The sequence below is a fragment of the Salvelinus alpinus genome, chromosome 36, assembly GCF_045679555.1.
Source record: "Salvelinus alpinus chromosome 36, SLU_Salpinus.1, whole genome shotgun sequence".
Lineage (NCBI taxonomy): Eukaryota > Metazoa > Chordata > Actinopteri > Salmoniformes > Salmonidae > Salvelinus > Salvelinus alpinus.
In genome coordinates this window covers 11,588,257-11,601,383 of record NC_092121.1, presented here as the reverse complement: position 1 = coordinate 11,601,383, position 13,127 = coordinate 11,588,257, and the positions used below count along the sequence as shown (strand labels likewise).

The following is a 13,127-nucleotide window of genomic DNA, read 5'->3' as shown; positions in this document are numbered from 1 at the left end:
CAGGTGTCTTCACTGACATTTTCAACATGTCCCTGATTGAGTCTGTAATCCCAACATGCTTCAAGCAGACCACCATAGTCCCTGTGCCCAAGAACAAAGGCAACCTGCCTAAATGACTACAGACCCTTAGCACTCACGTCCGTAGTCATGAAGTGCTTTGAAAGGCTGGTAATGGCTCACATCAACACCATTATCCCAGAAACCCTAGACCCACTCCAATTTGCATACCGCCTAAACAAATCCACAGATGATGCAATCTCTATTGCACTCCACACTGCCCTTTCCCACCTGGACAAAAGGAACACCTATGTGAGAATGCTGTTCATTGACTACAGCTCAGCGTTCAACACCAAAGTACCTCAAAGCTCATCACCAAGCTAAGGAACCTGGGACTAAACACCTCCCTCTGCAACTGGATCCTGGACTTCCTGACAGGCCGCCCCCAGGTGGTGAGGGTAGCAACACATCTGCCACGCTGACCCTCAACACTGGAGCTCCCCAGGGGTGCGTGCTCAGTCCCCTCCTGTACTCCCTGTTCACCCACGACTGCATGGCCAGGCACGACTCCAACACCATCATTAAGTTTGCTGACGACACAACAGTGGTAGGCCTGATCACCAACAACGACGAGATAGCCTATAGGGAGGTCAGAGACCTGGCCGGGTGGTGCCAGAATAACAACCTATCCCTCAACGTAACGAAGACTAAGGAGATGATTGTGGACTACAGGAAAAGGAGTACCGAGCAAATCCCCATTCTCATCGACGGGGCTGTAGTGGAACAGGTTGAGAGCTTCAAATTCCTTGGTGTCCACATCAACAACAAACTAGAATGGTCCAAACACACCAAGACAGTGTTGAAGAGGGCACGACAAAGCCTATTCCCCCTCAGGAAACTAAAAGGATTTGGCATGGGTCCTGAGATCCTCAAAATGTTCTACAGCTGCACCATTAAGAGCATCCTGACTGGTTGCATCACTGCCTGGTACGGCAATTGCTCGGCCTCCGACCGCAAGGCACTTCAGAGGGTAGTGCGTACGGCCCAGTACATCACTGGGGCAAAGCTGCCTGCCATCCAGGACCTCTACACCAGGCGGTGTCAGAGGAAGGCCCTAAAAATTGTCACAGAGACCCCAGCCACCCCAGTCATAGACTGTTCTCTCTACTACCGCATGACAAGCGGTACCGGAGTGCCAAGTCTAGGACAAAAAGGCTTCTCAACAGTTTTTACCCCCAAGCCATAAGACTCCTGAACAGGTTACCCGGACTATTAGCATTGTGTGCCCCGCCAACCCCTCTTTTAAGCTGCTGCTACTCTCTGTTTATCTTATATGCATAGTCACTTTAACGATACCTACATGTACATACTACCTCAATTGGGCCGACCAACCAGTGCTCCCGCACATTGGCTAACCGGGCTATCTGCATTGTGTCCCACCACCCACCAACCGCTCTTTTTACGCTTCTGCTACTCTCTGTTCATCATATATGCATAGTCACTTTAACGATACCTACATGTACATACTACCTCAATAAGCCTGACTAACAGGTGTCTGTATATAGCCTTGCTACTCTTTTTTGAAATGTCTTTTTACTGTTTTATTTCTTTACTTACCTACACACACACACCTTTTATTTTCCGCACTATTGGTTAGAGCCTGTAAGTAAGCATTTCACTGTAAGGTCTACACCTGTTGTATTCGGCGCACGTGACAAATAAACGTTGATTTGATTTAAATAACAATTTCTCAAAACTGCCTGCCAAACCCCATTTTTTTCCCTCTCCCTCCCTGATCTCTCCCGCCCCACATGGTCACCCCTAACATTTCACACAACAGAACTCTTTCTCATGTTAGTCTGGAAGCAGTTAAAACCATGCTGTTAGATGTGAAGGCCAAGGTTAAATGGAGAAAGTTTAATGGCAACATTTGAATAGAGCTTTTTCGTGTTGAAACAAGTATTTTTTTGACTTTGTTAGAGCATGTTTGGATTAAATATCAGTTTTTGATTACACCTCATGCAGCCATGTGGGATTTTGAAAGATGGCAATAGGTCTGGAAAGTGAAACGTATCAGGACATGTTTTTCCACATACAATACATGCACAAATATGAACTTGGGTGTGCACACATTCACTCGTTTAAAAACACACACAAAACGCATTGGATTCTTTAGATATTTCATTTATTTTATAAAAAGGAATGCATAAAAATAAAAAAAAAGTACCACTATTAGTGTTTAAGATGTACCGTTTTGACACAGGCATCGTGCTACTGGACACACAAGACATTCCATACATGAACACAGTTCTTACATACATACATACTGTACATACTTACATACATAGTCATTCATATATTTATACAAATCATACAGGGCTAGGCAACACATGAATGAAGTGATAGGTATGTTTGCGCTGTCTTTTAAGAAACCCGGGAGAGAGCAGGCAGTCAGGCAATATGGAATCTGCCAAAGTGCTTTCACTATTCCTACTGGTCTGGCCTGGAATCTACATTTATATGCTCAGTTTATTGTGAAGTGAAACAATTGTGTAACAGAGCATATCAGTTTGGATTCCAGGCTCGCTGTCTTAACTAGCAGACTGTAAAAACCTGCATGGAAATATGATGAGGACCAGAAGCGTGGCCAAGTGAGCGTGAGTGTGTGTCTGTACAAAGGCAGATGAGGTTCTTCCTGAACAGGAACCGCTTTATGAAACACAGGACTTCCTGCCGTTAGAGGAAGTAGAGTTTACTTAGGTGTCTAAGAGTATAAAGAGGGCGACCTCTCGTGTGAAGGGAATGGAGACCCGTGCTCCCCTTTAAACTGGATCTTCTCTCGTTTATGGAGGGGGAGAGGGATTATTGGGAAAGATGAGACGTGTTTACTCTGGACTAATCCCATGTCTTCCTGTGTTGAACAGGACACTGTACTATTTTTCAACCATTCTACCTGGACTGGCTTGGTGGTGATATTCCTGTTATTTGTTGTGGTCTGTTTTTAAGACTTCACAGTGAGATTGACCTACCCTGTTTAATCCCACCCTCTGCACATCAATGACAAGTCAATGATCAATAATACTGTCAAAAATAGAGCGGTCTCGCTCCAAACACTTCATACTTACATTCAGGCCCATTCCCCTGGAGCAAGGCCCAATAATAACAGAAAGCACACTCTGCCACTGCGTTGCTACAACATCGTCAAGACAACAGTCCTGTTGGTTATGGGCTGCTGGGTAGCTGTCATTGAGGAAATGCGTTTTCTGATTGGGCCTTCCTCTTAGAAAACGTTGGTCACAAAAGACAACAGTAGAAGCGAGAGGGACAGATTTGAGAGAGTGAGTGAGAGTGAGAGTGAGAGTGAGAGAGAGAGAGAGAGAGAGAGAGAGAGAGAGAGAGAGAGAGAGAGAGAGAGAGAGAGAGAGAGAGAGAGAGAGAGAGAGAGAGAGAGAGAATGTTAATGAACAAGCTGAACTTACTGGAGTACACCAATACACATTAGTTCTTACAAAGGAGTTAGAATGTCATGCAATATACGTAAGCAGAGTACTTTTGTTTTTGCAGTTAATCAAAGGGATCTATGCATGTTAATATATGAGGATATATAGCCCTGGTTTAGATGGGTACTTGTAAGGGTTTTGGCCTGCATGGAGTTTAGTACTGAGTGAGGACTAGTCACTGCCTGGGTGCCTCACGTCTCTCTATATGAGCAATGGCCTATGAGTACTGTATGTATCGATACATATATAATTCACTCAGGGAAACATCTGTGGTTTAACCTTTCAAGAGGGTGACAGCCATAAACAAATCACACAACGCTTACATGTCTACAAAGTGCAATATGTGAAAGCTTTCCATTATCAGGGCGCAGTAAAACACTCCAACAACTCAGCATCACGATTATGTATTATGTATATGGTGTCTGTGGATTTGGCTTTCCATAAGAGTCTGCATACATGTCAAACAAGCGGACATGCAGAACATGAATTCATGTATCGTTATAATCAAGACTCCCTCAACAAAGATTGTGACTCCACTCTGTGAAAGTCCCTAAGAAAATGTTTAAAACATTGTTAAAAAAAAGGGAAAAAAAGTCTCAGCTATGATTGTGAATTCATTGAATAATAGTGAATTCACTCGAGGATGATTGTGTTATCACGCTCTTGTGGTGAATCGGTTGAATGCTGATTGTGAATTCACACAGGTATGATTGTAATGAGAGTCAACGATGTTGTGACATCTCTCCAGACAAACAGACAGACGGTCTTCTGTGTGGCAGGTCTGGACTGGGGATGGGGGGGGTTCACAGGTGTGCTTTCCTCTTTAAGTCTCTTCACCTGCACACAGCCCCATCACACACACTATCCCTCTCACACACCCAGTCTAACAGACATGCACGCACGCACACACATTCAGAAACACACACTGTGTGATTATAGCATCGAGTCAGACACAGGTGGTGCACTCTGCCTGCATGATGGGCGTGGTCTGGTGTTCGTGTTTGTTGGTACAGTGCTCCATAGAGCTGGAGCTCTTGAGGGGCACCAGGCATCGGTCGGTGGGGCGCCCGCTGGTCAGCAGACCCCAGCAGCACAGCACACGCAGGAACTCTTTTCTCATGTCCTTACTGCGTAGCGTGTAGATCAACGGGTTGAGTGCCGAGTTGAGCGTGGCGATGCCGAAGAAGATGTCTGCCTTGGAGAGGACGGGGCAGTCCAGCCTGCGGCAGGAGGTGTCCAGGAGGAGGACGGTGAAGGCGGGCAGCCAGCACACGATGAAGACGCCCAGCACGATGGTGACCGTCTTCAGCAGGGCGTAAGCCGGAGAGTTGGTGGCCTCCTGGTGGCTGGAGCGCACGATCAGATAGATGCGCACGTAAAGGATGCCGATAGAGAGCAGGATGATGCTGAAGATGGTGACCACGAACAGGATGTACTTCTTGGAATAGAGGGGCAGCAAGGCCGAGCACTCAGGCAGGTTGTTGATACAGTTCCAGCCGATGATGGGCAGGCCTCCCAGGAGGATGGAGGTGACCCAGCACGTCCCGATCAGCAGGAACATACGACACGTCCTGTTAGAGCCGTAAACCCTGACCTTGGTGATGGCGATGTAGCGCTCGATGGCGATGGCCAGCAGGCTGAAGACGGAGGCGGCCAGCGCTATAAAGGCTGTGCCCTCCCTGATGAACCACTGCACTGGCACCAACTCAAAGGTCCTTGGCCCTGATAGGAAGATGTTGGCGATGTAGGCAGAGCCGGCCAGCAGGTCGGAGAAGGCTAGGTTCCCGATGAAGAAGAACATGGCGGTGTGGAACTTCTTGTTGCGGAACACAGCAATGAGCAGCAGCAAGTTCTCCAGAATGATGATGCTGCAGATGATAACGAAGACGATGTTGAGGGAGCTGAGCTGCGCCTTCCCGTTGGTGCGCTCCTCCAGCTCCTCCCAGGTCATGTCCTTGGCAAACACATAGTAGGCATGGATCAGGGTCCGGTTGTAGTACTGGGAATACTGGCTCTTCATGGCAACAACGGGGTGGCAGAGCACGGTGGCTTTTCGGCAAAGAGTCATTCACACAGTGGTATGGTGGCGGTAGAGCTGGTCTGGGCCGATGGTCATTCTCTCAAGAGGAGACGTCTGGGAGACAGGGGGGGACGCAGGGCAGGCAGGCTGAGGGGAGGGACTGTGCCCGTCCCAGAATCACGTCTCTGTGGCCCAGGAAGCCTGGTTGGGTCACCTGCAGAGAAACAGAGAGACATGGTCAGGATTACCAACAGGGCATATAACAGTGTGCATCGTGTGATTTTAATCAATTATGAGTAGGCATTGCCTACTAATTGGTTGATGACATCATTGGAAACTTTTTACTACAAAACATAGAAAAGCACAGTTTCCAAATACAGTATGTTGATGCTGGGGTGGTGCTGGAGATGATGACTATGAAGTAGAATATATATATTTTTTAAATGTCCCTTTAAATAGACATTTTAAAAGAGGGAAAAAGGTTGATTCAAATGTCGACTCATCTAGAGGAGACAAAGTAATGAGTTTGTCTGTGTTACAGTGAAATAGTTTATTAAGGTCAGACTTGCTTAAGACACAAAATCAGAGCAGTTGTGTGTGTGACTGATTCTTACTGCCATAGGGCCTGCTTTGGCCTGTGGACCTGGGGTGATCAGACATTTCTTAGGGTTCAAAATCCAATCTGGACAGATCTGGCATCTGCCTTCAGGCACAACTCTCCCCTGAGCATTACACAGAAAGGACTGTGTGTGACCACATGTGCAATTGCTGCAAATACACTGTGTACTTTGTCCCTTTGCTACATCTCCAGCTAAACACCCACACAGGCAGACAGTTGCTGCTTTTGTCTGTGCAACAGGATTGGAATGGCAGTAGAGAGATAGTGTATTAGTGTTGAGCTTTGAGAGACTCCAGGGCAAGGTTTACGTCATCATAATAACCTATCATGAAGAGTTACACTCTTTGACCAATCTGGAACTGTAATTTCTAGGAAAATCAGTACGAGGAAACATAGGAAACAGATATTTTTCTTCCAGAACAGTAGCCTAGACAGAGATCACCTGTAGACTGCAGCCTCAGAACCTAATGGTCCGTCAGGCTAGAACAGACAGGTCTGTCTGTCTACCGAGGATATCCCGCTCACCATTTCTAAGCACTTTGCTGTCAACACTCTGCTCCGTCACACCATTATTGTCCGGACGGAGCAACATTTAACTCCATTGAACTCCCTCTAACACCAGCATAGCAGCATAGATCGTTGATCAGCCAGACTAGGGCCAGGGGCAGGCCTCAACGTGATGTCCCCCAAACCGTGGAGGGCTTTTCACAACCCTACCAATAAGTAAACAACAGAAAGATGGGGACTTTCCAGACTTGTGGGAAGTATATGATTAACCAATCTAAAGTGAAAGGAAAAATCTATTCTCATGGTCATTGGTTAAGATAGTTGTAAAAGCCACAGTTGGGTCATAACATTTTAATTAGCAGATATGTGTTACTGGTTTTCAGATCCACTCTACCCTTAAACATTTACATTCAATAATGAATTCAAATTAAGCCGTTTGTTCATTTGAATGGTACAGTTTAAATAATTACTTTCAAACAAATGCATGCAAATAACACACTTGTCCATAAAGAAAGCTTGGAATCAGTAGTCAAAAGTCAAAACAGTGTTGAAAGCAAAAGGAGGGTCTGTTAAAACAAAAATAAAAGCTGTCCAGCAGTAAAGAGGTTCTGGAAAGCTGATTAGAATCTGAGCTGGTCTCTTAAATACGTCGACGGTAACGAGATGCCTCTGGAGAACAGCTCATAGTAACCTGATCCTGATGCTTTCACTGCACGCCTCCTCTCTACAGCCTGAACTGCTGCTGCCTGCTTCATTTCCCTAATCTAAACGGTTCTACTGCTGGTTTGGGTAGCTAGCTAGGTAGTCTAACTGTCGTCCTGTCTACTGGGCTGTGACAAACCTCAGTGAGGGTGGAGAGAGGGGCTGGGCTGGGGAGAGTGGAATGAGCGGCGTGCCCATGTGGAATGGCATCTGGACACAAAGGCAGGAATCTGAGACATCGCTGTGACGCACACAAAACCCTCATGCACTCGTGCACACACACACACTGATACCAGCACACACAGACCCCCACATATAAGCCATCCACATCATGTGCCAGTCCATGCACCGTACACAGGAATGAAATGTACTGAACATAGCCCTATACACACTTTCACATACACACACCTAAGAGTATATACTCACACCTAAGAGTATATACTCAACACACAGAGAGCTGAGGAGAGCAGCACACGATTCCAGCTGCGCACACACACATAGGTTGAACACACACACAGCTGCTCTTGGCTACCAATAATAACCAGCATGCTCTGCTGTTTCCTCAAGCAGGAACAAAAGAACAATAGTCTCCTTCAGTGTAGAGGAGCTCTGCCTTTCAGCCTGAATAACACAGCCACACCAAGCCATGCTGGAGTCACTCCCTCCCTGGTCAGACTACTCCCAATAGGGCTGCTGCAACTGTATTAGCCGTTGGACGTGTGCTGATGTATGCCCATTTTATGCTGGGGTCAAATCCAATGTCCCCTCTGTGGAACAATACAGTTGATTCAATTCAATTAATATATTCCAATTTCCTTATCAGAATCATAGCATCAGGTCTCCGCCCGTCCCCCGGTTTCCTTTGTCCATAAGTAGAGAGAAATCAGGGCTTGAGGCTGAGTGGCTCTGCCAGCCGCACCAGTGTAATTACATCAGGTTACATTACTACTGCAGACGGGAATGATGTTGTTATTGGAGGAGTCAATATAAACCAGCTCTCTAAAACTGCTGAGATTGAACAGAGCAAGAGGAGATGATGTGATGTTTTGAAAGCAGCTTCTTCCTTCCTCTCAGCTCATCTTTCAGTTAGTTCTCTTCAGTCAGACTTCTAAGGAGAGTTTCGACTGTTTTCCGACTTTGCTCGTAGACAACAGCTCAAGGTCCCGTCAGACTGTGCGTCACCGTGGAGTGCCACATGACATCTCTGTGATCAGGGGATTTGACAGCGTGTGAAACCTGATGGGCTGGTTTATCTGCAGTGCTGTTGTCTCGCCCTTGATCTGCCCTGCCCTGTGCCACACAGGCCCAGACGTCTCCACGGCAACTAGCTGACAGACAGGACATGAGAGCAGCAGATTACCTGCTCCACTGCTCTGTAGTCCCGAACATCATACGGCACGAGACAAAGCTGTGCACTGTGTTGACCCTCATACATCACTGTCATATCCCTGCTGCTGTAGCCATAACAGATAAACACATGCTCAGCACCAAGACCAAAACACACCTGCCACGATTCCTTCCTTCCCTCCCTACCTTCAACAACAGGACGTGATGAGAGTGACTGAGATGATCGATTACACAGAGGTAGGCCTAGATCCAATGAGAGAACAAGTCTATGTGCTATGTGAGATTCATGTGGCTACACTGGCAGATTTTTCTCTGGTGCAAGAAGCTAAAGCCAGGCTTGTATTTCCATGGCTGAAGGCCCTACTCTAACCCACATTAGTGTTCAGTGGTCTACTGCAGGGCCAGGGGTCTTGGTCAAACAGTACAGGCTGGAGAATCGTGTCTCCATTGTGAGTGTGTAAAAAGGGAGAGAGAGCGAGCGAGCGAGAGAGCTGATGGAAAGAGAGTGAGAGGAAATAAGAGGTAAAAGGCAGCAGCGAGAGACAGGAAGACAAGCACCAGACATGCATTTCTCAGGTGTCATTCAGAGAGACAGGAAATCAAAAAACGCTTCAGGCAGCACATTTGCATCAAGAGAGCCGAAGACGAATCACCAAACGTGTATGCTCATGCTGCATAGCCTAGATATAGGGTCATTATCAAAGCTATGTACACTCAGCAAAAAAAGAAACGTCCCTTTTTCAGGACCCTGTCTTTCAAAGATAATTCATAAAAATCCAACTAACTTCACAGATCTTCATTGTAAAGGGTTTAAAACACTGTTTCCCATGCTTCAAATCAAAGTGTATTTGTCACGTGCGCCGAATACAACAGGTGTAGACCTTACTGTGAAATGCTTACCTACAGGCTCTAACCAACAGTGCAAAGAAGGTATTAGGTGAACAATAGGTAGGTAAAGAAATAAAACAGTAAAAAGTGAAAAATAACAGTAGCGAGGCTATATACAGTAGCGAGGCTACATACAGACACCGGTTAGTCAGGCTGATTGAGGAAGTATGTACATATATATATGGTTAAAGTGACTATGCATATATGATGAACAGAGAGTAGCAGTAGCGTAAAAAGAGGGGTTGGCGGGTGGGACACAATGCAGATAGCCCGGTTAGCCAATGTGCGGGAGCACTGGTTGGTCGGCCCAATTGAGGTAGTATGTACATAAATGTATAGTTCAAGTGACTATGCATATATGATAAACAGAGAGTAGCAGCAGCTTAAAAAGAGGGGTTGGGAGGGGGGCACAAAATGCAAATAGTCCGGGTAGCCATTTGATTACCTGTTCAGGAGTCTTATGGCTTGGGGGTAAAAACTGTTGAGAAGCCTTTTTGTCCTAGACTTGGCACTCCGGTACTGCTTGCCATGTGGTAGTAGAGAGAACAGTCTATGACTGGGGTGGCTGGGGTCTTTGACAATTTTTAGGGCCTTCATCTGACATCACCTGGTGTAGAGGTCCTGGATGGCAGGCAGCTTAGCCCCAGGGATGTACTGGGCGGTACGCACTACCCTCCGAAGTGCCTTGCGGTCAGAGGCCGAGCAATTGCCGTACCAGGCAGTGATGCAACCAGTCAGGATGCTCTTAATGGTGCAGCTGGAGAACATTTTGAGGATCTCAGGACCCATGCCAAATCTTTTTTGTTTCCTGGGGGGGAATAGGCTTTGTCGTGCCCTCTTCAACACTGTCTTGGTGTGTTTGGACCATTCTAGTTTGTTGTTGATGTGGACACCAAGGAATTTGAAGCTCTCAACCTGCTCCACTACAGCCCCGTCGATGAGAATGGGGGCGTGCTAGGTCCTCCATTTCCTGTAGTCCACAATCATCTCCTTAGTCTTGGTTACGTTGAGGGATAGGTTGTTATTCTGGCACCACCCGGCCAGGTCTCTGACTTCCTACCTATAGGCTGTCTCGTCGTTGTCGGGGATCAGTTGTATCGTCTGCAAACTTAATGATGGTGTTGGAGTCGTGCCTGGCCATGCAGTCGTGGGTGAACAGGGAGTACAGGAGGGGACTGAGCACGCACATCTGGGGAGCTCCAGTGTTGAGGATCAGCGTGGCAGATGTGTTGTTACCTACCCTCACCACCTGGGGGCGGTCCGTCAGGAAGTCCAGGATCCAGTTGCAGAGGAACGTGTTTAGTCCCAGGATGCTTAGCTTAGTGATGAGCTTTGAGGGTACTATGGTGGTGAACACTGAGCTGTAGTCAATGAATAGCATTCTCACATAAGTGTTCCTTTTGTCCAGGTGGGAAAGGGCAGTGTGGAGTGCAATAGAGATTACAGCATCTGTGGATCTGTTTGAGCGGTATGCAAATTGGAGTGGGTCTAGGGTTTCTGGGATAATGGTGTTGATGTGAGCCATTACCTGCCTTTCGAAGCATTTCATGGCTACGGACGTGAGTGCTAAGGGTCTGTAGTCATTTAGGCAGGTTGCCTTTGTTCTTGGGCACAGAGACTATGGTGGTCTGCTTGAAGCATGTTGGGATTACAGACTCAGTGACATGTTGAAAATGTCAGTGAAGACACCTGCCAGTTGGTCAGCACATGCCTGGAGCACACGTCCTGATAATCCGTCTGGCCCCGCAGCCTTGTGTATGTTGACCTGTTTAAAGGTCTTACTCACGTCAGCTACGGAGAGCGTGATCACACAGTCGTCCAGAACAGCTGATGCTCTCATGCAACCCTCAGTGTTGCTTGCCTCGAAGCGAGCATAGAAGTGATTTAGCTCGTCTGGTAGGCTCGTGTCACTGGGCAGCTCGCGGCTGTGCTTCCCTTTGTAGTCTGTAATAGTTTGCAAGCCCTGACACAAGACGAGCGTCGGAACAGGTGTAGTGTGATTCAATCTTAGCCCTGTATTGACACTTTGCCAGTTTTATGGTTCATCGCAGGGCATAGAGGGATTTCTTCTAAGCTCGCGGGTTAGAGTCCCGCACCTTGAAAGCGGCAGCTCTACCCTTTAGCTCAGTGCCAATGTTGCCTGTAATCCATGGCTTCTGGTTGGGATATGTACGTACAGTCACTGTGGGGACGACGTCCTCGATGCACTTATTGATAAAGCCAGTGACTTATGTGGTGTACTCCTCAATGCCATCGGAAGAATCCCGGAACATGTTCCAGTCTGTGGTAGCAAAACAGTCCTGTAGTTTAGCATCTGCTTCATCTGACCACTTTTTTATAGACAGAGTCACTGGTGCTTCCTGCTTTAATTTTGTCTTGTAATCAGGAATCAGGAGAATAGAGTTTGTCGGATTTACCAAATGGAGGGTGAGGGAGAGCTTTGTACGCGTGGAGTACAGGTGATCTAGAATTTTTCTCCCTCTGGTTGCACATTTAACATTTGGTAGAACTGATTTAAGTTTCCCTGCATCTGGGTGAGTGGTTTCCCGTTTGCTTATTTCCTTATGCAGCTGACTTAGTGCGGTCTTAGTGCCATCATCTGTCTGTGGTGGTAAATAAACAGCCACGAAAAGTATAGCTAAAAACTCTCTAGGCAAGTAGTGTGGCCTGCAATTTATCACAACATACTCTACTTCAGGCGAGCAAAATCTAGAGACTTCCTTAGATTTCGTGCAACAGCTGTTTACAAATATGCACAGACCACCCCCCTTGTCTTACCGGAGTGTACTGTTCTATCTTGCCGGTGCAGCGTATATCCCGCTAGCTGAATATCCATGTCGTCATTCAGCCACGATTCCGTGAAACATAGGATATTACAGTTTTTGATGTCCAGTTGGTACGATTTTCGTGATCGTACCTCGTCTAATTTATTGTCCAATGATTGCACGTTGGCGAGTAGTATTGACGGTAACGGCAGCTTTCCCACTCACCTTCTGCGGGTCCTCACGAGGCATCCGCCTCTTTGTCCTCTGTACCTGCATCGCTTCCTCTTGCAAACAACAGGGATGTCGGCCCTGTCGGGTGCTTGGAGAATGTCCTGTGCGTCCTACTTGTAGAAAAAATCTTTGTCTAATCCGAGGCGAGTGATCGCTGTCCTGATATCCAGAAGCTCTTTTTTGCCGTAAGATACGGTTGCAGAAACATTATGTACAAAATAAGTTACAAATAACACGAAAAATAACCACATAATAGCACAATTGGTTGGGCGCCCGTAAAACTGCTGCCATTTCTTCCGGCGCCATTTTGAGAATTATTCAATGAACCATAAACAATTAATGAACATGCACCTGTGGAATGGTCGTTTATTGTCTACCATCTGTAAGCTGTTAGTGTCTTAAGGCCACAGTTATGAAAACTTATGACACTAAAAGAGGCCTTTCTACTGACTCTGAAAAATACCAAAAGGAAGATGCCCAGGGTCCCTGCTCATCTGTGTGAACGTGCCTTAGGCATGCTGCAAGGAGGCATGAGGACTGCAGATGTGGCC

At 46.8% G+C, this 13,127-nt stretch overlaps 2 protein-coding genes across 6 annotated transcripts in view; both read right to left on the bottom strand.

The window, feature by feature from the left end:
* LOC139565249 (DNA (cytosine-5)-methyltransferase 1-like) overlaps positions 1-13,127 on the bottom strand; it is a 75,494-nt gene that overhangs the window by 37,371 nt on the left and 24,996 nt on the right. The gene's annotated exons all lie outside the window — the stretch shown is intronic.
* Positions 2,166-13,127, bottom strand: part of LOC139565250 (sphingosine 1-phosphate receptor 2-like) — a 35,961-nt gene continuing 24,999 nt past the window's right edge. For 2 of the 4 annotated variants that reach the window (XM_071385427.1, XM_071385428.1), the window contains exon 2: positions 2,166-5,731. In XM_071385427.1, the coding sequence (XP_071241528.1) occupies positions 4,444-5,565 (1,122 nt within the window). In that variant the 5' untranslated portion in view covers positions 5,566-5,731 and the 3' untranslated portion in view covers positions 2,166-4,443. Of the gene's footprint in view, positions 5,732-6,661; positions 8,560-13,127 lie in introns of those variants that run through there. The other 2 variants (XM_071385430.1, XM_071385429.1) reach the window with 2 other exon arrangements.